Source organism: Apiospora marii, assembly GCF_038362585.1.
Source record: "Apiospora marii strain CBS 49790 chromosome Unknown utg000004l_segment0_segment1, whole genome shotgun sequence".
NCBI lineage: Eukaryota > Fungi > Ascomycota > Sordariomycetes > Amphisphaeriales > Apiosporaceae > Apiospora > Apiospora marii.
In genome coordinates, this window is record NW_027117376.1 from 2,045,249 (window position 1) to 2,067,448 (window position 22,200).

The 22,200-nt window shown below is 53.7% G+C and overlaps 6 protein-coding genes across 6 annotated transcripts; 1 reads left to right on the forward strand and 5 right to left on the reverse strand.

The window, feature by feature from the left end:
- Positions 1–4,308: 4,308 nt before the first annotated feature.
- PG985_007592 (uncharacterized protein) lies at positions 4,309–5,993 on the reverse strand (the record flags this gene model as incomplete). The annotated part of the gene is made up of 3 exons (XM_066827360.1): positions 4,309–4,665; positions 4,730–5,642; positions 5,905–5,993. The coding sequence occupies 3 exons, from the start codon at positions 5,991–5,993 to the stop codon at positions 4,309–4,311; spliced, it is 1,359 nt and encodes a 452-aa protein (XP_066685035.1).
- Positions 5,994–8,588: 2,595 nt separating this feature from the next.
- Positions 8,589–9,942, reverse strand: PG985_007593 (uncharacterized protein; the record flags this gene model as incomplete). Its single annotated transcript, XM_066827361.1, has 4 exons — positions 8,589–8,813; positions 8,882–9,172; positions 9,256–9,450; positions 9,529–9,942. 4 exons carry the CDS (start codon positions 9,940–9,942, stop codon positions 8,589–8,591), a joined length of 1,125 nt encoding a protein of 374 aa, XP_066685036.1.
- A 1,478-nt stretch (positions 9,943–11,420) lies between these two features.
- On the forward strand, positions 11,421–16,078 carry PG985_007594 (uncharacterized protein; the record flags this gene model as incomplete). Its single annotated transcript, XM_066827362.1, has 7 exons — positions 11,421–12,322; positions 12,881–12,912; positions 13,018–13,208; positions 13,492–14,991; positions 15,057–15,389; positions 15,474–15,584; positions 15,647–16,078. The coding sequence occupies 7 exons, from the start codon at positions 11,421–11,423 to the stop codon at positions 16,076–16,078; spliced, it is 3,501 nt and encodes a 1,166-aa protein (XP_066685037.1).
- A 428-nt stretch (positions 16,079–16,506) lies between these two features.
- PG985_007595 (uncharacterized protein) lies at positions 16,507–18,188 on the reverse strand (the record flags this gene model as incomplete). Its single annotated transcript, XM_066827363.1, has 3 exons — positions 16,507–17,017; positions 17,140–17,817; positions 17,878–18,188. 3 exons carry the CDS (start codon positions 18,186–18,188, stop codon positions 16,507–16,509), a joined length of 1,500 nt encoding a protein of 499 aa, XP_066685038.1.
- An 877-nt stretch (positions 18,189–19,065) lies between these two features.
- PG985_007596 (uncharacterized protein) lies at positions 19,066–19,944 on the reverse strand (the record flags this gene model as incomplete). Its single annotated transcript, XM_066827364.1, has 2 exons — positions 19,066–19,826; positions 19,899–19,944. 2 exons carry the CDS (start codon positions 19,942–19,944, stop codon positions 19,066–19,068), a joined length of 807 nt encoding a protein of 268 aa, XP_066685039.1.
- Positions 19,945–20,498: 554 nt separating this feature from the next.
- PG985_007597 (uncharacterized protein) lies at positions 20,499–22,111 on the reverse strand (the record flags this gene model as incomplete). Its single annotated transcript, XM_066827365.1, has 3 exons — positions 20,499–21,006; positions 21,158–21,449; positions 21,529–22,111. 3 exons carry the CDS (start codon positions 22,109–22,111, stop codon positions 20,499–20,501), a joined length of 1,383 nt encoding a protein of 460 aa, XP_066685040.1.
- Between the last annotated feature and the right edge of the window lie 89 nt (positions 22,112–22,200).

Sequence of the window (22,200 nt, forward strand, 5' to 3'; positions counted from 1 at the left end):
GAATTTTCTGCTGGCGTCGCAGTAGCACTTTCTTTGCTGGAGAGGGATCCAGTAGCCTATCGGTGTCTTCGCCGAGTCAAGACAGTGATCGGCGTCGGCGTCGGCGTTCGGTATCGTGGCCCGTGGGGGGTGTGTGCTTGCTTCAGGTTGAAGGGGGGAGGGATTCGTAAGCCCTTCTCGTGTTTATGCTTATATGTCACTTATCACTCGGCGGTTAGACACCCCAAGAGGTGGTGATCATCGCGTCCTGATACCAAAGTTAGCCCGGGCTGGAGTAGATGGGAGATGAGAGAGATGGGCTGTGGTCGGGCTGTGTGTGGTCGGGCTCAGACTGCTTGGCCAGGCATTTGGTACCGAGAGGTCGGACCGTGGAGTTATGTTTCTGTAATTCCGTCCCCGCTGCTGAGGAGAGAGAAGGGGGGGGAGAAGGGATAGACGAGGTAACATGGCGTTCGAAGTCGGCATGGAAGCGTTACAGTGACGTGGGTTTTCGAAACGCTCTCGAAGGTATCAGGATGAGGTTGTGACCCCTGTTCCTGCTGTTCGTGCGTTCTTTGCCAGCCGAGTTTCGAGGTTGTCGGCGGTCACTGCTGCTGCTGCTACTGCTGCTGCTTTAGGGGAGACGGCGAGTGCCGGGATGCCACTCGGGATGCCACTTGGTCAGTCGCTTGCTTCATCCGGCATCTGTAGACGATGCTCGAACGTGGGCATGACGGTGCGGTGTCATGTACGGTTACATAGGGGGTCCTGCAGTGATGGTCGGGCTATCTGCCGATGCCACATGGAACTTGGTCTTTGCCTGACAAGGCGGCGGTATGCCAGCGAGAAGAAGCGACCAGCAACCAAATGTAACCTAGACGCTTCCGAATCCTGGAAACGGATCATGCAGGTTGTTTCTGCCGAGCGGCAGGTGGATGGGGTCTTACACAAGACGAGAGAGGGGGGGATCTCTGGCACTATACTCGCTCGTAGCGAGCACTGGATTCATCACTGCCGCATCGGTGTTTCGTTTCGCTATGGTATTGGCCAGTTTTGCTTCGATGTCTGATAGTGATGCATTGGCGGAGAGATGGCTTGAAGGCAAGCATTACGATCATTACAGTTTGATCACATCCACCCATGGATGCTGAAGATATCAAATCGTACGGGTCTCTGTACTATACTCAGCTAGTATAGGTAAGGATGAACTAACCCTTGTCATATCTATACTCCATGATCTGCGCTAGACGCCAAGACATAGTATACAGGCCGCTCCAGGACGGATGGTGTTGTTGAGTTCGGAAAGGGGCTAGGCTGGACACACCTCGGGGGAAACGATGCATGGCACCCTGTAATTAACCGCCCTCTGGTTGTAATATCCGAATACAGAAGCACTTGTTAATTAAGCAATCAAGCAACCCATGAAGAGACCGAGTTCGAGGAGCGGAAATTTGACAAGGCGAGGGAATTTCTATGTAAAGAACGGAAGAAAGCGCCTTACGGAGCAACCGGCCGGCCACCCCATTGGCCGCGGCGCTTCCATTGGATTTCGAATAAGCGCGGGTCCCCACGGGACTCCTCTTCCCCAGATCAGATGCTACTCGTTCCCTGTTTCGCGAAGGAATCTTAAACTCTGGATATAGGTGAGATTACAACCTTAGCCAGCCTCTGTCTGGACTGGTTGACGGGGCAGCGGCATACCTTTAGTGCTTTTTTTCCTTTCATTGCTCCGCTCTCGGGGTGTGTCATGGTCGCGTGGCCAACGACCATTCGTTGGTTCGCGGTCTGTTCCGGGTAACTACTAAAGCCTATATGAGGTCAAGTCAAGCTTTGAGATTGCAGCAATCGCCGGGAGATCATATAAATGGATCCCCTTCTCCAGGTATAGCGGGAAGTAGTATCAACCGGGGTTCTTTTGTGTGCGTCATTTCCGGCCCGTCGCATGGAAGGTCATTCATCGGGGGAACCTGACTCATCCTCTCTCTAACCGATGTTGCGTCACGATGGAGGCACCGTGAAGGCACCGGTGTTATACAACAACTAGCGCTACCGACATCCACGTTTGATCTTGTACCAACGGGCCAAGTTTTGAACCTTGGGGACTTCCCAGTTTCGCCCAGAAGGGGCTTTCCGAAGAGGCATATATGATACCTGTCAAGTGCTCTGTATGCCCCCGTCTATGCTGGATTTCTATATTGTGTCTCACTGACGCAAGTAATCCTGGTGGCAGGCTGGTAATATGGCTTGGTCGAGAACAAGATACCGCTGGACATCGTCGACTGAACCACGAGCTGCGGGATGTAAGGGGTAGTGATCAGCTCGAATAGACAGTCAAGACGCCGAGTTGACGACGTCTTTCTTATGCCCGGCTGGGGATAAACGGGGTGGCTGAACTGGTTGGAGCGCTGATTATGCGCCATGAAACGGGATGAGAGAGATAACAACGGCTATATGCCGCTTTGAAGGGGCATCTAGATGATTCGTGAATAACTAGAAAAGCCAGTGACAATGATAGGAGACGCCTGAAAGTGGGAACTTAAAAAATCGTTTATGGCTACACAGTTCACATTGCCGGTTATGAAATTGTAGTGGCAAGCCCCTGTGGTTTTGGACAAGCAACCCCCTTCTCAGACACTCACTTTGCTGTCACCTGAGAAAACGTGCCACCCTGGCGGTCTTAAGTGATCCTCCGTGCCCATTTATTAAGAAAAGGAGGCTTTGTTTATGTTCTGACGTTGACGAACAGCGGAGTCTACGCAGGAAACCATGCGTCGTATACATATTATATACAGTATACCCTGATGCTGCTTTGTACACGCTTGGTAAATGTTTCCTTTACCCACCCCAACCAACCCCTTTTCCCTCGCACCAACCCTCTTTTCCCCAGCAAGCAAAGTGGCCATGACAAAAACAAAAAGAAAAAAAACAATGATACCCATTACTGGAATCGAACCAGTGACCGCCGTTTGCTTCAGTTACGTAGCTTTACTTCATTAGCAAACGACTGCTCTGACCACTAAGCTAAACGGGCCTGCAGGGGGAGGAGGTGCGGTGGATATTCGGCGACGACGTATCTGCCATGATGTGGCATCATGGTGGCTTCCTTGCTACTAAAGTATCAGTACCAGTGCCAGTAGTCATGTACACACGCTGCTGCTGCTGCCGCGTGAAGTCATAGACCATAGGCAGGGTCCATGATGCCGGTGGGAGCCGTGATGATGCCAGTGAAGACGACATGACCCTTTCTCCTCTTTGCCCATGTTTCGCCGCGTTTATGCCCTTCCTTGCCTTATAATATTCATGTCACCAAAAACATACACGGGGATGTTATTCTTGCTGAATTATAATCACCACCTACTTTGTGGACTTACCCTATCCTCTCTCAATAAACTGCTGCATATAAGATACCGGATGTGTTAGTAGCTTCAGTTCGTGGCCATGGAACTGACATGAATCAAACTACAAGTGATATACTCTAACATCCCTAAGCCTTTATACGAGGCGAAACCTATGGACGACCAACACCGCGAGTTGGGAAATAGGGGCTATCCAAGACGTCGTACATCTAGAGGCGACACAGAACTCCATCCCAACCCCTTCAGGTGGACAGTTACCCACATCCTTCGAGTGGCGAAAAAATGTACAATATCCCATTCAAAAACCTCGGAACCAGATCCAACGACTCTTTCAAGGCGCAACCTCGCCTTCGTCGTGGCCTAACCGCCCATCACCAGGGCTGAGCCTCCCTCCCCTATCGTACCCAAACCTCTCCCCTGTTCCCAACATGAAACCCCACGACGCGAACACGATGAACAAACACACTCGCTCAGGCATACGTTTGCTGCACTTGATTATACTAAACAAACAGCTGCGTTCTCTTACTTCGGATTGCAACTGGCCTAGGCCCCCTACGGAGCCCCTTTCCCCCCTGCTCTCTATATGCATCTGGACACCAAACTCAGACGCCAACCCAATCTGCTCAATCTGCTACCAGCTACCGGCCAGCCACAGTAAATAAGATGCAAAATGACCATATGTCCCCTTCCCCAAGACCACAAGTAAAATAACATGAAGAGTCAATACCAAAACGAAAGGTCGCCAATAGCTTTGTAGTGTGCGGCTCCATGTAAGGTTGGTTACGTCTCCGTTGTATGGTTGCTGTCGTGGTTGCGTGTGCGTTGTGTATCTCTCCATCCATCCATGCGTATCCTTCAATCCCGAGCCTGCCGCCATCTAAGATCCCGCTTCTACGTAAGTCCTTCTGTCTTTGTCTGAAACGCTTCTAATCCAGCACACGATTTCTACTTACCGTACCATTGGACCAGTCGGTTACGAGATACCATCCAGGCTCCAGTCGCCCTTATGTATCCTCTCAAGAATCTGGCGGCCCTTCTCGCTGAGCTCGGGCTTGCCGCCCTTGTCCGTGACCTGGCTGAAGAAGACTGGCTGCCACGTCACCTGGTTCTTCTCCCGCTCTCTCGCCTTCTCTCTCTGCTTCTCCTCCAGCTCTTGCTTGACCGTCGTCGCCTTGGAGAACTGTTTGGAATTGATGGCTTGGGTCACGCCATCCCACATAGTCAACGACTCGTTCTCGGCTTGCTTGTCCATCGGCGGCAGGGTCTTGGGTGCCATCTCGAGCGGGTTCAAATCGATAATGACGGTCTGCTTCTCCGGTGGGTGCGAGTCCTAAACCGTGGGTTAGCGATTAGGGAGCCCGGGAATCCAGTAACCGGAGACGGGGGGTACATACCACAGACTTGGGGCCGTGTGTGAACACGACCTTATCTTTCCAGTTGCCAGCAAGTCTCACCAAGACGTCCTTGTCCGGAACATCCTTGATACGCATCTTGTCATCCTTCTCGGGGTCGTATTTGAAGATCACGCCCTCGACCTTGTTTTGGGCCCGGCCTAACCATCCATCTTCGACGTATTGCAGGATCACCTTTAACTTGGTTTTGGGGCAGGTCACGTAGCATGTCTCGCCAACGCTGACGCTGAGCGAGCCGCGGAGGATGCCTCCCAGATGGGCCGCGGGATGTGTAAGCTGGTACGTCTCGTTGTCGCGCTTCTCGAGGGTGATGAAAATGCCCAGGTTGTGCTCGCCAGGGGCCACCTTGATTGTAGTACCAGTGAACTTGGCGGAAATCTGATCGTAGCCACGGGCGTGGACGCCCTTTTCGGGGCAGCTGATGTAAAAGGCACTGACGGGAGGGTGGTGCGAAGTCTGCTCGGTCAGGTACGCGATGCGCGTCGTGCCCGAGGACGGGTTCTCCGACATGGGAGGAACGGAGACTGTGGAAGCGGCAGACGAGATAACTCCCTTGCCTGACTTGACGGACGATGCGCTGCTAATGTTACCGGCCGCGGCAGCGGGGGAGGTGATAGGGGGAGCATTGTTCTCTGCGTCCCAGGTACACCTGAAGAACTCGCCGAGGCATGAGTTGTATGGCTTGCAGGGCTTTCCCTTGACGTATTTTAAATCCTTGGTGAACCAGAATCGCAAAACCTCCAGCATACGGTCGACAGGCTCGTCGGCGGTGCCTATCGCGGCAAAGGCATTGGGGACATCGAGGTAAGTCCAGTATTCAAGATTCGGTCTCGGCTCGAGAAGTTGGGACGGTAGGGAGAATCGGACAGCTGCCAGGTCGGCAACACCGATAAACCTGCGACATCGGAAAGCGTTAGATTTGGATTTGACAGACTTGTACCGTTTGCCATGGCGACATGGCTTTGGTTTTGAACAGTATCGTGACTGGATGTTGGGAGGCTGTCTGCGAATAGTGGCCGTCATCGGGCTCCGCACCGCACCCCCGCGCAAACATGTTGGTTTGCTGGGGCAACTGGGCGGTGAAGCTATTCGGGCTGGACTTGCGGTCGCACAAGTGCAAAAGGGGGCGGCTGGGTTAAAGAAGAGCGTGAGCTCACCTTCTCAAGATGCCGATAAAGGTCTTCAGCTTCCCGCTGTCATTCTGAGGAATGTCCTCGTTGAGGGTTTCGGGCGCAGCTGACGCCATGATAAATCAACCCGGTAGCAGAGTGGATGGGGTGGTGCTTGGCGGTTCTGATTCGGCGGCTGCTCGACAGGGCAGGAACACAGAACACTCGTTCAAATAGTATAGACGTGACACGGAAATGAGTCGGTGGCCGGTCGGCGTTTGCCAGTCGTGTTGATGCAATCAAAGTAGCCGTGGTAGTCTTTTGATTGACGGCAAATGAAGGAGAAAAGGCAGGGTTGACAGCTCGACTCGCGGATAGCGGAGATACTTGAGAGAAGATGTGACGTTAGCGCCTGCCCCTCGATAAGCATCAATTCTTTCCTCTCCAGTCAATCCCCAGTAGTGCTAGCCCGGTGCAGGCACCTTAGGCTTCAATGGGACTGGTAGTGTTTCGTGGGCTGCCAAGCCCTGACCAACAGGACATTCAAGCTCACTGCTCACCTTTTTTTGGCCTGTTCCTGTTCCTCAACAGCCGAGTATCCGCCGTGCATCAAATGCAACTGCAACTGCAACACAGCGCAAGCAACGCTACACACTCAAGTTCGAGAGAGAGAAAGCGATAGAGAGAAGATGGTAAGTTGGAGAAGTGCACTTCGCTCGCTTCTTCTTCTTCTTCTGGTCTTGGTGGAGGAAGTAAGTATATGAGAAGTAGAAAAAAGGAGGGAAGATAAGAACGCCTGGTGATCGGTGATCAATCAATCAGTGGGCGTGCAATGGATGGATGGATGGAAGGCCGATCAACTGACCTTATGCCTTATCGTCCACCCGCCTGCCCGTCTGCCCGCCGTCTGAAAGTTCTAGTTCGTTCGTTTCCAGTCACAGTGCGCAGTGTCCAGGACGTCGAGGTCGTCGCTGCAGTTTCTGGCTGCCCGTCGCTGCCTCGCTACCCGTCACCACCCGACTTATACAGTACGAGGTCTTTTGTATTTTGGTTTTTTGGGGTGTGGTTACGGGAACCAGGAACCCTGCAGATCTCATCTGGCCTGGAGTTAGGGGACCAGACACTCCCGTTTGCCCCCTGTGCAAGCGGTGCCTCCCCCAAACCCAAACAATCCGCCACTACGACGTTTCTAAACCCGGAAGCCAATCAATGCTCAACGTGGGTCCTGCCATTTGACAACAGCATTTCAAATATCGACTTTTGCAAAACCTCCATACCGCTCGTATTCAGCTCACAACCTGCGCCGTTTCGCCGCACCGCATTGCACATGGCGACTGACTGACCAGTCGGACTGCCTGTCCAACGTGACCCCTCCCCGACGGCGGTTCGCACCTGCTGACGTCATGTGCGACTCCTCAGTCCTTAGACGCGGCAACGGGGAAAAGGTGGCAGGTGACCGTTGAGATGTCGCCGTCCAAAACAGCCACCGTGATGGATGGATGCATGGATTGACCCTATTCAGCATCTATGCGCCGCTCGCATAGTCTTGCTGCAATGCATCCACACCACCACGTTTGTTGTCGTCGCCCAGACCAATGAGAGAACAGCCAACACTAACACGTTGGCACGGTAGGTCCACCTATTGATCTACGTGCCACCTGCTGGCATTTGTGCACATGTCAATAGTCGCGCCACAGCCTCATAGGACTTACCAGGTAAGGGTCAAACACTGCCATTTCCCTAGCCAAATGAGCAATCTACGGCTTCTTGACGATATCCTGGAGTTCTGTTAATTGGGAAATTTTTACGTAGGGGAAGCATGGGCCTGTCAGAACTTTCTGATAAAGATTGAGGACAACTCACCATTTTCGTTCAGAGCGAGCTGGACGTGGATGGCGTATCAAAGATCAGCTGAAGGAGATCAAACATGACCTGTTCGACTTCTTCCCGCCTACCTCGGTGAGGCAATTTCAACCGACCAGAGACGGAGTTGACTGCGAGATGTTCATCGCATCTCACAGAGCCCTTCCCGAAGAGGTTGCCTCAGACTTCTGTGGCATGTGTCGGCGTCTCGAGAATGCAGCGCTTTGACAAGGGTCCTAGCTGTCTGACACGGGATGTGAAGCTGGAAGTGCGCCACGAAACACCGAAAAGACTTCCGTTTTGCATACAATTGACCGAGAGTCATAACAGCCACCAGCAGCGAACATGGGTCGTTGAGAGAGCATGTCTCCAACCCCGCAACAGCTTGCAATTACAAGGTCATCAAGAAGCGACCTCAGCCTGCATTCTCCATGGGTGACTGATTTGAGCAGCGCTGCATTCGGGAGGCGCATATGCCTTGGTGATGCACCTGCTTGTCATATTCCCAGGGCAATGGGCGCCCAATGCTCCACCAAACCAGGCCAGGAAAGAACTTGCTTAAAATGAGTAAGCGAAGACCACGACTAGACGTGTTCGGTTATCCTGGAAATGGGAGCAATTTGGAGCGTCGCCGTCAGTGAACATCGGTCGAGGGTTTATCTGATGGCAACAAAATCACTGTGCCCAAGATGCACATCGCGACTCTCACTTTCATGCTCTACAGCTTACCACCGACTTTCAAAACATTTCCTTTCGTTTCGATTTGCTGTTGAGTGCAGTATGTTATTATGACAGTACGTCGCATACTACCCCTTTCATATCCTGGCTCAGCATGCTCAACTACCTCAGCACCATTCCCTCCGATATGGTCAAGCATCTCCACCATCCTTGCGGCGATGCTCGTGGGGAGCCAATGTGTGCAATCCCTCGTCCAATACTTGCACCATCTTAGCCTGGCGCCCTCTGACCTCGCGCTCTACTCTGTCTTGGTGATCTTCCACGTCTTTCACAATGGCCTTTTCGAAACCGCGTAGCTCATCCTCCATCCGTTTCTCCTGTTCGTGGATATTATCCGCTATCCCATGCGCGCGACCCTGTACCAGGAACTCGCATTAGCAACATATCATTCATACCATGAGAAGTGGGATGACCGGCTACTAACCTCGACACGTTCTTTCAGACCCTTGATGGTGCCATCCAAGCCTATCAGCTTGTTGGCAATCCCTTCCAGCTTGGACGTGTCGAAGCCGCCAACCTTTCCGTCATTGGCCTGCTCCATGCTTCGCGAGTTCGTCACCGACGTGTAGCCGTCGGGAGTGTTGATCTCGATTTCCTCCTTGACGTGCTTGTACATCTTCTCGATGATGTTCACCACCTCGTGTACGTCCAACGTGCAACCCTCGCGCGAGAAATCTCGTTCCCGTTGCTCGATGTATTCGCGGATCTTCTTCCACTAAAGAGCCGCGACCCGGGACTGTTAGCGTCCAAGAACATGGTTCCATACCCGGTGCCAATGCAACGGCGAGAACTACGAACCTCATTGCCATAGTACTTGAGTCGACCGGGAAGACCTGATCCCTTGAGGAAGGTGAGAAAGCCCGCTATGATGGTGTTGATGGCGCCAAACGCGGTGACGGCTTGGCTGCCCGTGCCAGCGGCGCCCATGGCTGTCAATGCGGCGGCGACGATGATCTGTAAGAAATAGCAGCCATTGATCACAGTCGAAAACACCTAACGGTGCAGAGGGCGAGCCTCGAGAGTCAGCTTTTCTACACCACCTGATGGCTGGATCTGGGTCACTGGGCTGACCTTGAAGCTGTCTTTGGACTTTTGCTCCGAATGCACAACGCGCGCGTAGATACCGATGTTGGATGCCGGCCGCTTGCCTACCGGGCTCTGCTCGGCGAAACCCAGCCTCGGCGCGTCCGTGATACCCAGCATGACTCGGAACATGGTGAGCGGGTCGCCGTCGCTAGGGATCACGACGCCTTGGTGATGGCCACCGTCGCCGTGCCATCCCCCGAAACTCCGCGGGTGCAGGTGGGCAGAGCCCCCTCCTATGGTTGACGAAAGCGTGGCCGAGGTCCGGGGTGGCGCTCCGGATGCGGATGCCGTGGATGGGGCCGGCGCTGTCGTTGCGCTCTCCACGTCTGATTTCACGGCGCCCTGCTGCGGCTTCCGCTTGAAGATCAGGCGTAATGAGGCTCGTATAAACGAAGCCATGGCGGATGGATTTGGACTTCTGACCTGTCTTCCCTCTTCGATGCTTTGCGGTTCAATTATGAGCTGATGATCCGATAAAGAAAATGAGAGCGACAGACTTTTTAAGTGACGAGTTCACGATATCTTAAAGGATAAGGGGAGCGCGTCGCCCGAAATAAGCATCTTGGCCCACGCAGGCGGGCTTCTTTTCTTATGCAAACACCGCGGGAGTGCCGTGTCTGACTATTTGCTGCTTGAGCGACGATCATTGTCGTTATTAGCATATTATGGAAGACCGACTGGTGGTGGTTCAGCTTACTTGCTGGGCCGCCCACCCCCTTGCAGCCAATAATGAGCCGCCCCTCCCGCGGGTGATGGCTGCAGGATCGACGTCGGGGGACTAGCGCGCCAAGAATATCATATGCACCGACATGCAAGGTCGACCACTGCCGTTGTTTTGGTCATTTGCCTTCCCTAGCTGCCGGCAGGGATTATTGAAAACGTGACGAGGGTAGGACTTGGGGGTTGATAAGGAAGGTCCATTGAGAGTAAGCAGGCTGCCTGCTGAAAATCGAATGGTCGATCTGGTGCCAATTAATATGAGTATTATGCATACACCTGCCGCCAACGGCTTAGATGGGATTCTCCAAACTAGCTGAGAATTGCCATGACTCAGGTGCATGAACTGCACCTGTGAGGTCGGCTTGCGGGGTGTTGTGGGAAAGTGACACATGTGCAGGTTCGCCTTCTGCAGAGACTCCCAATTGGGACAGGAATGGGAAAAGGGTAGTGCGCGCATGCCACCAGCCGTGATCGCGGGAAAGAAAAGCAACGACGGTGAGATTGGCCATGTGGGCACGCCAACGAACAACAAGAGCACGTGTTCCGTGTGCTGATGAGTGTGTCCATTTTCGATGCGTTTCCTCCTGATGGTGTTAATCCCGACTACGTCCCTAGGAATATGTGCTGTATTGGCGAGCCCATAACAATCCCAACTGCCTTCTTACGACACACTCTAAGTCGAGTGTCCGATGCCTACTCTGATTATTTCATGTGCCTCATAGATTGGATATAGTCGAAGCTATAACCGGAGTTTCAGGGGGAAAAGGGGCATTATTATAGCTATTATAACGCCTTACCTAAACAACCCACAACATGCACGTCTTCATCCCGATGGGACTAACGAGATTACTTAAACTCCTACATTGTGCGGTTGCTAGCAAGAGAAATATAGTCCTTAAAAAGTGGAATGAGGTCTAAATAGAGTTTCACAAACCACTGGTCGTAACCAATCAGACCAACGCCTGTAAGCCAAATAGACTTATAGCATGCCAAGGAATGCCTTATACTTGTGTCCCACCGGAGAAAGCCAAAGTGACAAATAAATGTAGTCACTCGACTGAACCACCCCTCTCGTCTCGAGTGTACTTTTGGCCGTACTTTTATCAGACACAAATAGTGCTGGGAGGTGCTTTATGTTTGACTTGAACGAGTCCACCATGAGCGAACTACAGAACATCTGGGACGACCTGGAGCGCAGCAAGGCCAACAAGAACCGCAACGGGAAATGGGGCTTCACGATCTACCGCACCGACTACGAGGACCAGCGGCTCTGGAGGGAGTACGTGCGATACCTGCGCAGAACCATTGAGTCCACGGTCGACCCTGATAAGGACAAGCCAGCCGACGACCCTGCCCAGAAGACCAATGAGGAGGACCAGAAGACCAAAGACAAAAGGAAGTTCCAGAAGAGGATCAGGGCCAATTTCGAGCTCGTTGTCGTCGAGGACCCCGTATTACTGAATGGGTGCACTACGGCACAGGTACGTCAGTATCACCGACAGCGGATCAAGGCGTACCTCGACGGCGAGATCGTTCGCTCATCAGCCCCCCATAAGCATGACAACGATAAACCCGCCGAAGAAGGGAAAGATGACCACCCCGCCGAAAGCGCCACAATGAAAAAGGAGACGTGTACCCCACCGCAACCTTCACTACCAACACCAGCAAAAGAACCAGACGAGGAAGAAGATCATGAGAACGACGAAGAAAACCACGCCGAAGAGGACCACGCCGAAGACAACCACGCCGGAAAGAACCACGAAGGCGAACAAAGCAAACCCAAGCGAAAGCGACCGCCCCGGGAGGAGAAGCGCGTCGGCCACGTCTGGCAAGACTACTTCCTCCACGTCAACGCCGACGTCCTCAAGAAATACAGCCACGCCTGCCGCCAGGAGCAGCAGCTCAGCAAATGGCCTTCCGTATTCTCCTACCACTTCCACCACGACGAAGCCCCCCACGTCGCCATCGTGGCCGAGGCCGAGCGCTCCGATTATCGATTAAGGCGCTTCGGGCTCTGGGCCGGCGATAGCAGCGTGCCGGAGCTCCAGATGGACTGGCAGTATGTCGAGGTGACGTCGCTGCCGGGGCTGTATGATCGGCTTGGGCGGCGGCCGCTCGGCAGGGCGCAGCTGTTGGCGGAGGGGGCGGGGGCCGGGGCGGCGACGTGTGGACGCCATGGCGGGGGCAGTACGGGGGTTTGCGTGCCGGGAGGAGGGAGGAGGGGGGTGGTTGTTCGGGAACCGTTGTATGGGAGGGCATTCGCGGCGATTGGGGCGGAGGATCATGGGCCATGGTATGAGGGGTTTTGTTTCCCGCCTGCGGTGAACAGGATGTGAAGGTTGCAGGATACGGGCGAGGGCATGTTCTACTTACTACTCTCCATGCCGCGGGGCCAGGCCGGAATAATACTATATACTACGTGTTATGTTATTCCGAGAGTCTGTCTTGACTGACGCCGGTGGGTTTGAAATACCAGCTGAAAATTGTCTTTAAGAATCGATATTAATTACTTATCAAGTTTTTTATCCACGAAGGTTGAGACAATGTCAGATTCTCAAAGCAGCCCCCATTGATAACATGGTAAAGTGCCAGCTGATGTGTAATTATATCCAACAAGGCTTAGCTCAGGGGGCGGTCGCGAAGTCTCACGTAAGCCCGTCCATTTGGAAAAAATGCCGACGACAACTTCTCATTCGATACATGAAGCGCCACAGCGGCTATGGTAGCTAGAGGAGCCTATTAAATCTCTTCAAGGCTTCGGTCGCAAATATTTAAGGGTCTTTTGGTACATAGATAATGCTCTGCGTCTCGCAAAAGCTGGCTTTGAGATTCGCGTCACTGCATGGGCACTGCCGCACAGGAAGAGGGTCTTGATTGCACATCGCGGTCGTGAGGCCGCCTTGTTGCAACCATTACGATTGCTACTTCCTCAGCCTGCTTATCGAGTACGTGGGATTGCGTATACCGTGCATAAACGACCCTTCCCCTTTTTCAATTCGGTAAGGCGTGACGTAACGTTGTACAAGGGGGCGGGTGGTACGCATGCAGTGCAGATCTTCCCCTCGAGACACAATCCGTCCTCATAACCCGTGCCGTAATTCTGTCGCCTTATTGCTGGTCTCGACTATCTATCATCTGATTCTAGCCGTTATTCGGTTGTTCTCACTGATACCACCTGCAGTTCAGCAACAATATCTTGATTTTCAACCTCATAACAACATTTACTAGGCCTATAGACAACACACAGACCAGATGTACAAGAGCAATGCTTCAGAACGGTTGTCCAATAAGGCAACCATAGCCCGGGTAAAGCGGCCATCCTTTGTATGCGAAGACAATTCTGGTAGCAGCTCGACAGCGCAGAATGACAATAACCAAGAGATCCTCAAGCTACTCCGAGCAATCCACCAAAATGGCGAGCGTCAAATAAAACTTCTCGAAGCTGTTGTAGGAGGCGCCAACGATGTGAAAGAGAAGCAAGTCTATAAGGAACAGCGAGCACTGGCCCTTGAAAAGAAACCAAATTTGGTCCATGAACCCTCGCCAACATCTGTGCCCTGGACAGAGAGCCCCGACGAAGCCGCTGCTCCGGATTTATTCACCAGTTCCGAAGAGGATCGAAAGCTGTCCATGGTGATAATTCTCGGTATATTGCGGGTGGCGCCATCACTGATGGACAGGCTGAACGTGACTGAACAGACATGGAGCTTCCTCCTGCACCACCAGCACGCCGTAGCCACGTGGACTCCCAAGCCGGCCACAGAGCCGTATGAAACAGCGAAAGGGGCCCGAATACGACGGCTGACAGACTTCATCCGAGAGTTTCGATCTTCGCTTGCGCGCCGAGGCTTACCCGAGGTGGTGCTCAAGCGGAATGGGACGTCGATCCGACTGCGGTTCCCCGAGAACGAAGCGCAGATCAGCGAGATGGGCCCGGATCTGGCCCAGTACATCATCTTGCGGTGGCTCAAGAGACCTGATTTCAGCCTTTTGCCCTATGTGGAAAACCACAAGTCGATTTCTCTGGGGGTATTCAAGCGCATGTGTAGAGTGGGAACCGGGCCAATCCGCATGACGGACAATCTTTTCCATTTCCAACAAATGGCTTTGGTGATGGAGTTCATGGCCATCCAAGCACCTAGGGGCCCCGTGGTCTCCAATATCCAGGCAGCCTGGGATTTCACTTTGGATTTCGTAGCTCCCTGGAAGTCGAGAGGGCAACTCCCCTGCTCCAGGCAGAACGCGTTTTGGGTCTCCCCAAAAGACCCCAGCCAGAGGGTTCGATTGGAAACGCTCACGCTGCAGCACTTTATGCGGGTCTTTTCCACGATCCGCGAAGTCTCCGTCAACGCCGATGCGGTCAAGCGCTTGGAGCTGGGCGGGGTCCTCATGTCCCGGACCGCGGGGGGTCTGGAGAGGACGCGGGTGAACAAGGCCCACCAGCCGCTGTTCCGACGCCTGGAGCTGACGGAGAAGCGGCTCGGGCAGATGATGGTGGTCAGCATCAACTACGAGGTGCCCGTGTACAAGATGATCCGCCTCGCCGACTCGGCCGTGGGCATCTCGACCCCGGAGCCCGAGGTCGTCAAGGCGGACATCGAGTACGGGCCGCACAGGTGGCAGGGCGGCATCACCATCTTCCAGGAAGCCATCTTGGCCAACTTTGCGACCTGGTATCAGGAGTGGGAGGAGACGATGTATCACATTGACGCTGTGCTGAAAGTTCAAGTGAGTCTGAATTCTACCTTTCCCTTCCCATCCCAAAGAATAAATACACTATTTCTGACAGTCAGCAATCTCTCACTCAGCTCGAGGACATCTTCGACCCCACGACCAGGATGCACCTGATGTTCGAGTCAAGCTCCAACAGCAAGTTCGAGCAGTCGGAGACGTACTTCTTCGTCATCGAACTGCTACGGATCGCTTCGGATTGGATTACCGAGGCGGTGACGGACCTGCACACCTTACGGACCTGGACTACTCGGCTGGTCTCTGGACCGGACGATATCACGGCGTTGATCGAGGCTAAGTGGGAAGAGGTGTTCGACGTGGCCAAGAAGCACGAGGCCAACCTGCTGGCTAGGATCGAGAAGCAGCGATTGGAGGTTTATAGTTTGCGGGATGGAGTAAGTTGTCACCAAGAGCACAACTGGGGAACAATTTACATGCGTTGGCTACCTTGACCAACACTCACTAATGCAACTTGATAGCTCTTCAACGCTACGTCTGTACGCGAGTCCACCAAGGGCACCCACATCAACGAGTACATACTCGTGTTTACCGTTATGACGGTCCTGTATCTTCCGTTGGGTTTCATGGCGGTAAGTGAGTTGTACACCTGCAGTTTCCTGACGTGGAATGCAACTGACCATATGGTTACTAGACACTCTATGGTATCGATTTGTTCGATTTCAAGGTACCCGGCCAAACAAAACAGTTCGCCATCACCACAGGTCTCGTAGCGGGGTCAACGTACCTCGCCGCCTTGGGGCTCCTGTACGGAGTGAGACACCGGCGCAAGAAAGGCAGCTATCGCGAGTTGTGGGCTGGGGTCATGCAGGAAACAGCAACGTCACTCGGCACGGCGCTGTTCCAGTTTAAGGGCGCCTTCGGTGCACAGCAGACCGAGGCGAAGGCGGAGGAGGTTCTTGTCCAGGATGGGATCCCTGAGCATCTGAAGAGGTCTTTCTTTGCCGACTACGGGCAGGAGATGGGGAATACCGTGGAACAACAGCCTGATGAACAGCGCCAACACCATATCTGGGCTAGGGATATTATAAGCAGACGTGGCACGAATACTCGTATTAGCGTATAACGAAGTCCATGAACATCACTGGGTGTATAAACTGTATCTGCTACCGTCCATACTGAGAAGGTCATCTAGAGACGTTTCCCTAGACGAGTTAATTTGTTTTATCTGCCGTCGTGCTGGAACAGTCGGATAGAGATAACATCACTGCTATATGTTCTGTGGCCTCGTCACCTCCTGCAAGAGATATAGAACGGTGACATTTTACCGCATAACTCCTGTCTGTTCAACCCATTGGTCACCGTAACTGAAATGGAGCTCCTCAAAATATCAAATCCGGCTCATTAAATTTGATAGACTTGCCCGCCGTCTCCTCAACGTCGCCTCGTCTGGACAAACATGACCTCTAACTACGTAGAAGAACAGCAACCATCCAAACTGGCAATATACAAGTTTTTCTCATAATCCGTGACCTACGTATACATGCCCAGCTACTAAATTCCGCCGTACCTAAGACCCCCGCCACTCTGTCTCACTTGGTAAGATGATTCGCTATCGCGGCCGTCCTCGCTTTCAGGTACCGCGGAGTCCCAAGCGGCTTCTGCCCGAGGCTTGGCGCCGGGTAGGACTCGTGCGCCAGCAGCAATGGCGTCAACGAAGACTTCCAGACCCGCTGCTGCGCGCGGCGGGTTCGGTACATGACGGCGAGGAGGAGTAGACCCGCGGCGAGCACCAAGGCGGCAGGCAAGGATATCCAAACCCAGCGCACTTTGATCAAGACCTCGTAGTTTGAGACGGGGGCGCGGGTCACGGTCGAGTTGGGTCCGTCGAGCATCCTGTGAGTTATGGCGGCCGAGACGTTCGCCAGGGTCGCCGGGACGCTGGGGCTGCGAAAAACGTCCGAATCCGACACTACCAAGCTGTCGTTGAGAGTCTGCATAAGAGATTGCAGGCTTGAAACGCTTATGCTGTAAGATCTGGGAAATGGGAATGCCGGATCTGACACTGCAAATCCCATCGTTTCGTTGCCGTATTTCATGTCCTCCCATGGGGTTGTATTAACCATGGAGTATGTATTCAAGAGCCCAGGATGGACCGACTCAGAAGTACTGGACCAGCCGACGTACTCTACCGCACTCATCTTGAGAGTGCACTCGTGAATTTGCACGCTGCCTGTGGGCTCGATGAAATCGTATGGGTATTGGAGTACTCCAAAGTCCAATAAGACATCGGGATACGGAACTTCAGTATATATGCTGTTTTTTGTAGTGGAAGAGGTTCCCTGCATACCACGTAGCGTTGAATCGTAAATGTGCATCTGGTTAGATTGAAGTTGAAAGCCCCCTGGCGAAGTGAAATTGCACCATTGCTCCTGGAAATCTCGCTGCGGTTCTCCCATGATGCAATCCCTGCTGGACCGTGTGGTTACGTCTTGGCATTTGCTGGTAGCCCCTATGGAGGCAAATGATGGATAGTCGCATATAGACCCCGGACAATGTAGGTCAGGTAGTTGCGGTTCACCGTAGAGGGCCAGGTTTACAGACTTCTGCATTTCGAAACTCGCATCACCATCCCACTCATATACGTCCTGTGCGGTTCTGAGCTCGGAATAAACTTTACTTGCAAGAACGAGTTCCGTCTCAAAGCCGAGGATCTGTTGCACGAAGGCATCCGTTGCGACAGCGACCAAGGTTATAGCACAGCCGAGGTACGGCAACCATGCTCTGGTTGGTGTATGGAACAAGAATCGAAATGAACCCAGTGGCCCTCTGCTCGCATTATCGAAATCTTGGAGATTTGTTAATCTTGAGTTGACTGTTAGTTCCTGGTCATCGTGATTAGACGCCCCTTTCGGGATCGCATACCTGTTTTCCCTTTTGGACTCGACGAGGTGCATCCACTTTAGCTGGCTGATGCACTCAGACACCGGCAAGATGAGACAAGCCTTCGAGGCGGTAGACAATACGGATATTAGGGCGTTAGGCGAGACGACGAAGGACCAGGACGTAAGAGGCCGATTTTGGATGCGCGAGAGCAATATGACCATGCCGAGGAGGCATAGCACAGAAAAGAGGAAGCTCCAAATCTCCTGCCACCAGTCGATCATAGAGCAGCAGCGGACACGAGAGCGTTTAGACTTTGATACTTTCCCCTTTTCATCAATCAGCGGCTCCATTGTGATAGAATGGGTGGAATTTGGAGTGGTCAGAGATGATTGAAAGAGAGGAAGAACAAGTTGGGTTCCGTGTTTTACAAACCCGACCTTCCACTGCTTTTATTTTTGGATTGTGTCACTGTGCAGCCTTGCCCGTGCGGTGTTACAGTGTACGGGTTTCAGAATGGTACAACTAGTCAAAGTCCGAAAGTCCGAATGCGATCGTGCTGTTGCGATAGCTGAGCTTCACGACGTTGCGAATGCAGAGATCCTCAAGTTGGTACCAGTAATTGGCGACCGGGCAGCCCGGCGGTTAGCGGTTAGAGCATGCCTAGCTGTAGTGTTTCAGAGATATGCTCTAGGTTCGGGGTCTTATAAACGCTGGTGGCGCGGCTGTGTTGCACTACCAGACTTACCCGATTGGCGGTGGTTTGGTAGGGGGCTGAAGCCTAGTCATCTGATATGCAGTGGTCGGGCGCCTAGACAGCCTTACCAGATCTCAGGCGGCCCGCTGACATTGGGCCATTCTGAATCATTTCTTGAAGGAAAGAGCAGTTCCCTCCTTATTTGGACCAAACAAAGAGAATGATTAGCGCCGGCGGTAGTCAGCTGCTAAACTCAATAACGAGCATAGGTCTTAAGAAAATAAGCCCACGAAACCGCCGTCAGCCACATGCGCGCATATGTAACACTGATGGCTGTGCTTTCAATTTCAATTCACGTCCTCTTTTTCGACATGTTTATCTATCAAGTTCTTCAAGAGCCCACCTATGAACCCGAATTTCCAAGTGATAATAGTTATATATAGAGAGAGAAAAAGAGAGAGAGAGAGAGAGAGAGAGAGTTGTATGTATGCAATACCACTGCTGGACCATCGCTTGCTCAACTGAAGCCGTCCCTAGAATGACATTTCCTCCCCATCAAAGTTGATAAACCTGCCCGCCGTCTTCTCCAGCGTCGCCTCGTCAACCTTTTCCATCAGAATCTTTACAGTGCGATCCAGCTCATGAAGCGCCTGTTCAAAGCCCCAGGACTTTGCGTGCGCGTTGCCCGTCTCCGTCTGGACGAAGCCCGGGTTCATGGCCCAGCAGGCCAGCCACTTGTTCTCCAAGTGGGCGCGCCGGACAAGGTAGTTGAGCGCCGCCTTGCTGGCGCCATACGCACCGACCCGGAGCGGAATTGGATCCTGGCCGGGGATGGGGATTTCCACGGCCATATCCCCAATCTGCCCCGCGTTGGAGCTCAGGGCCAACAGCTTGGGCGGCGGCCTGGTCGTGTTCGCCGCCTTGGCCTTGTCGGCGGTGGCTTTGAGCAGCGGCCAGACGGCGTGGAGAAGCTTCACGAACGCGAAGGTGTTGACTTGAAAGATCTCCTCCATCTGCGCCGGGTCGATGTCCTGGACCTCATTCCAGGCCTCGGCCGGGTTGATGCCCGCGGCGGCGATGACGACGTCGAGGGCGGTGATGCCCTCGGCTTTGATCTGCTCGACGGCCGCCGCGGCATCGCCGGCAGATTTGGCTTCGATCTTGACGACCATGAGACGGCTTCCCGCGGCGGTTTCAAGACCCTTGAGGGGTGTGCTCTTAGGGTCGCGAACGCTGGCGATCACGGTATGGTTGGGCCGTTGTAGGCAGGCTTTGACCAGTGCGTTCCCGATGCCTGATGTTGAAGGTCAGCAAACAAATGAAAGATTTGAAGCGACTGTTAGGAAAGCGCCAAGGTTAGACTTACCGCGGCTGGCACCGGTAATGAAGACGGTGGTAGGCTGTTGTGACATGACGACGACCTTGATGCGAGTCTGATTTTCTCTGGTTTGGTATAAATGCAGAGGAAAAAAAGAATAAAAGAAAGTGGTTGAATGTTATTGAGACCTGGGACTCGAGGGTTGTTGGCAAGGGATGATGTTTGCAAATGCTCCGAAAAAGGCCTCAGCAGCTTCCTTCCAGGTCGTACGCGGGGCAATTGGGTATTATGGGTCGGTATTAATGTAAGGAAATTGGCGGATCACACGGTCTTTTGTTGATCTTGCCGGTGTTGGTCAACTGTACATACGCTGGTTGGTCCCGTTGGGTCGGGATCCTACTCTGCCCCATGTAAGGGACGCAGGGCGTAGCTACCTGCATATAACTGACAGTCCAGCCCCTCCGGATGCATGGCAATCAGTCGATTCTTTTCGCCTAGAGAGATGTTGGGAAGTGAGGGGATGTCATAAGAGGGATAGTTGGCACCCAAGAACCGACCTCGGAACCAGACGGGCTCTGATTTTATGCAAAGAACTACAAGTTTCATACTACATAGTGAATAGCCAAACGGGCTTAAACATGGACACAATTATGGTACGGCCGATACCTTGAACCCGCCCGGGCACAGGTGCTGGAAGACGCCCCCGGGATCATACCTGGCCGCCGCCTCCCGCATCCGCCGGACGTTCTCGGGCCCGTAACTCTGCAGCACCTTCTGGCTGGGATGCGCATAGTTGAGGTAGATCCAGGGGAGCAGGCCGCCCTCGATGGTGCCGGCGAACCTCTTGACCCCCTCCAGCAGCGCGGCGACCTTGGGGTCCGCCCACGCGGCCAGCTCCTGCGTGCGGACGCTGACGCCGGCTTGCATGAGGATGGAGTCGCCCGGGTTTTGTTCCAGGCCCAGGACGTTGCCGCCTTCGTTCGTGGCGTGGGACTTCTCCACGAAGAGGCGCGGCAAGGGTTGGAAGGCGACGTGCGAGGTGAAGTCGGCGTCTGTGACTTTGCCTTTCAGTTCCTTTACGAGAAGGGCGTGCAGCTCGGCGGCTTTCAGGATGATGGATGCATCGCTCTTGAACGTCACAGTGTACCAAATGTTGCTATAAGTCCCACGTTTTAGCCTCCGCAAATGGTGCATAAGAATAGGAAAGCAGAACTCACTAGTAGTTAGTAGGCAGCGATGTATAGGCGAGCACCGTTTGAAGCGTGGTGGTTTCGATGTTGTCCATCCTTTTTTCCATAGCCAGGAACTCCCGGTGCGCTTCTGGCTCCTTCACCGCGGCCATGTTGTTGCAGATGTTGATGATGACATCCGCATCATCACCAAACTGAGGCTGGTGTCCAACGACGAGCTGGAAGTTGCTGTCTGGATCCTTGGCACTGTTGGCCGTGAAATTCACCGTTGCGTCAGCGCTGGCCGCCAGGGTGCTCATGGGCCGGAGGGCCATGCCACCCCATATCGGACCGGCAGGTATAGTGCGCATGGTGAAGCGGGTGACAATGCCAAAATTGTTACTCCCACCCTTCAGAACGCGAAAGAGGTCTGCGAGAGATGTTAGCTCAGCATTCAGCGAAACACAGTCAGGCGGAGCAGCGAGATGAGTGGGAGCAGAGCTGCTTACCCGCATGATCCCCTTTAGCATCAGCAATGACGATGCTCCCGTCCGCAAGCACAACCTCGTACTCGACAACACTGTCGCACGCGAACCCATAGCTCGCCGACTGGAACGCGATGCCGCCCCCCAACAGGAACCCGCCCACGCCGACCTCGGCCTCGCGCCCGCCCGCGACGACGCGGCCGTGCTTCTCGAGCTCGGCGTAGACGTTCTTCCACTTGGCGCCCGGCTCCACGTCCGCCAGCTGGGTGTCCGCGTGGTAGCGGGTCCGGTTGAGGTGGCAGCCCAGGTCGATGGTGGCGCCGCCGGCGATGTTGTTGCTGCCGGCCCAGTTGGTGTGCCCGCCGCCGCGGACGGCAAAGGGCTGGCGAGTATCAGCTAGGGCTTTGACGACCCGGGCTACTTCGGCCGCGGACTGCGGCTGGACGATGTACGAGGGGCGCAGCTTGGCGCTGTTGCACCAGTAGGACTCAATGCGTTCGGCGTACTGGGGGTCGTCCGGCGTGAGGACGTGACAGCCGAGCAGGGATTCGAGCGTCTGTCGCGTCTGCTTCTCGGAAGAGAAAGTAGATTTCTCAAGGGATGCCATTTTGATTTGGGGTGTTGCAATGCAGTTGAGGGTGTATGGTGCGAGGTAATGAATGGGAACTGGAAACGAAGGGGTGCAGTTACGATGGT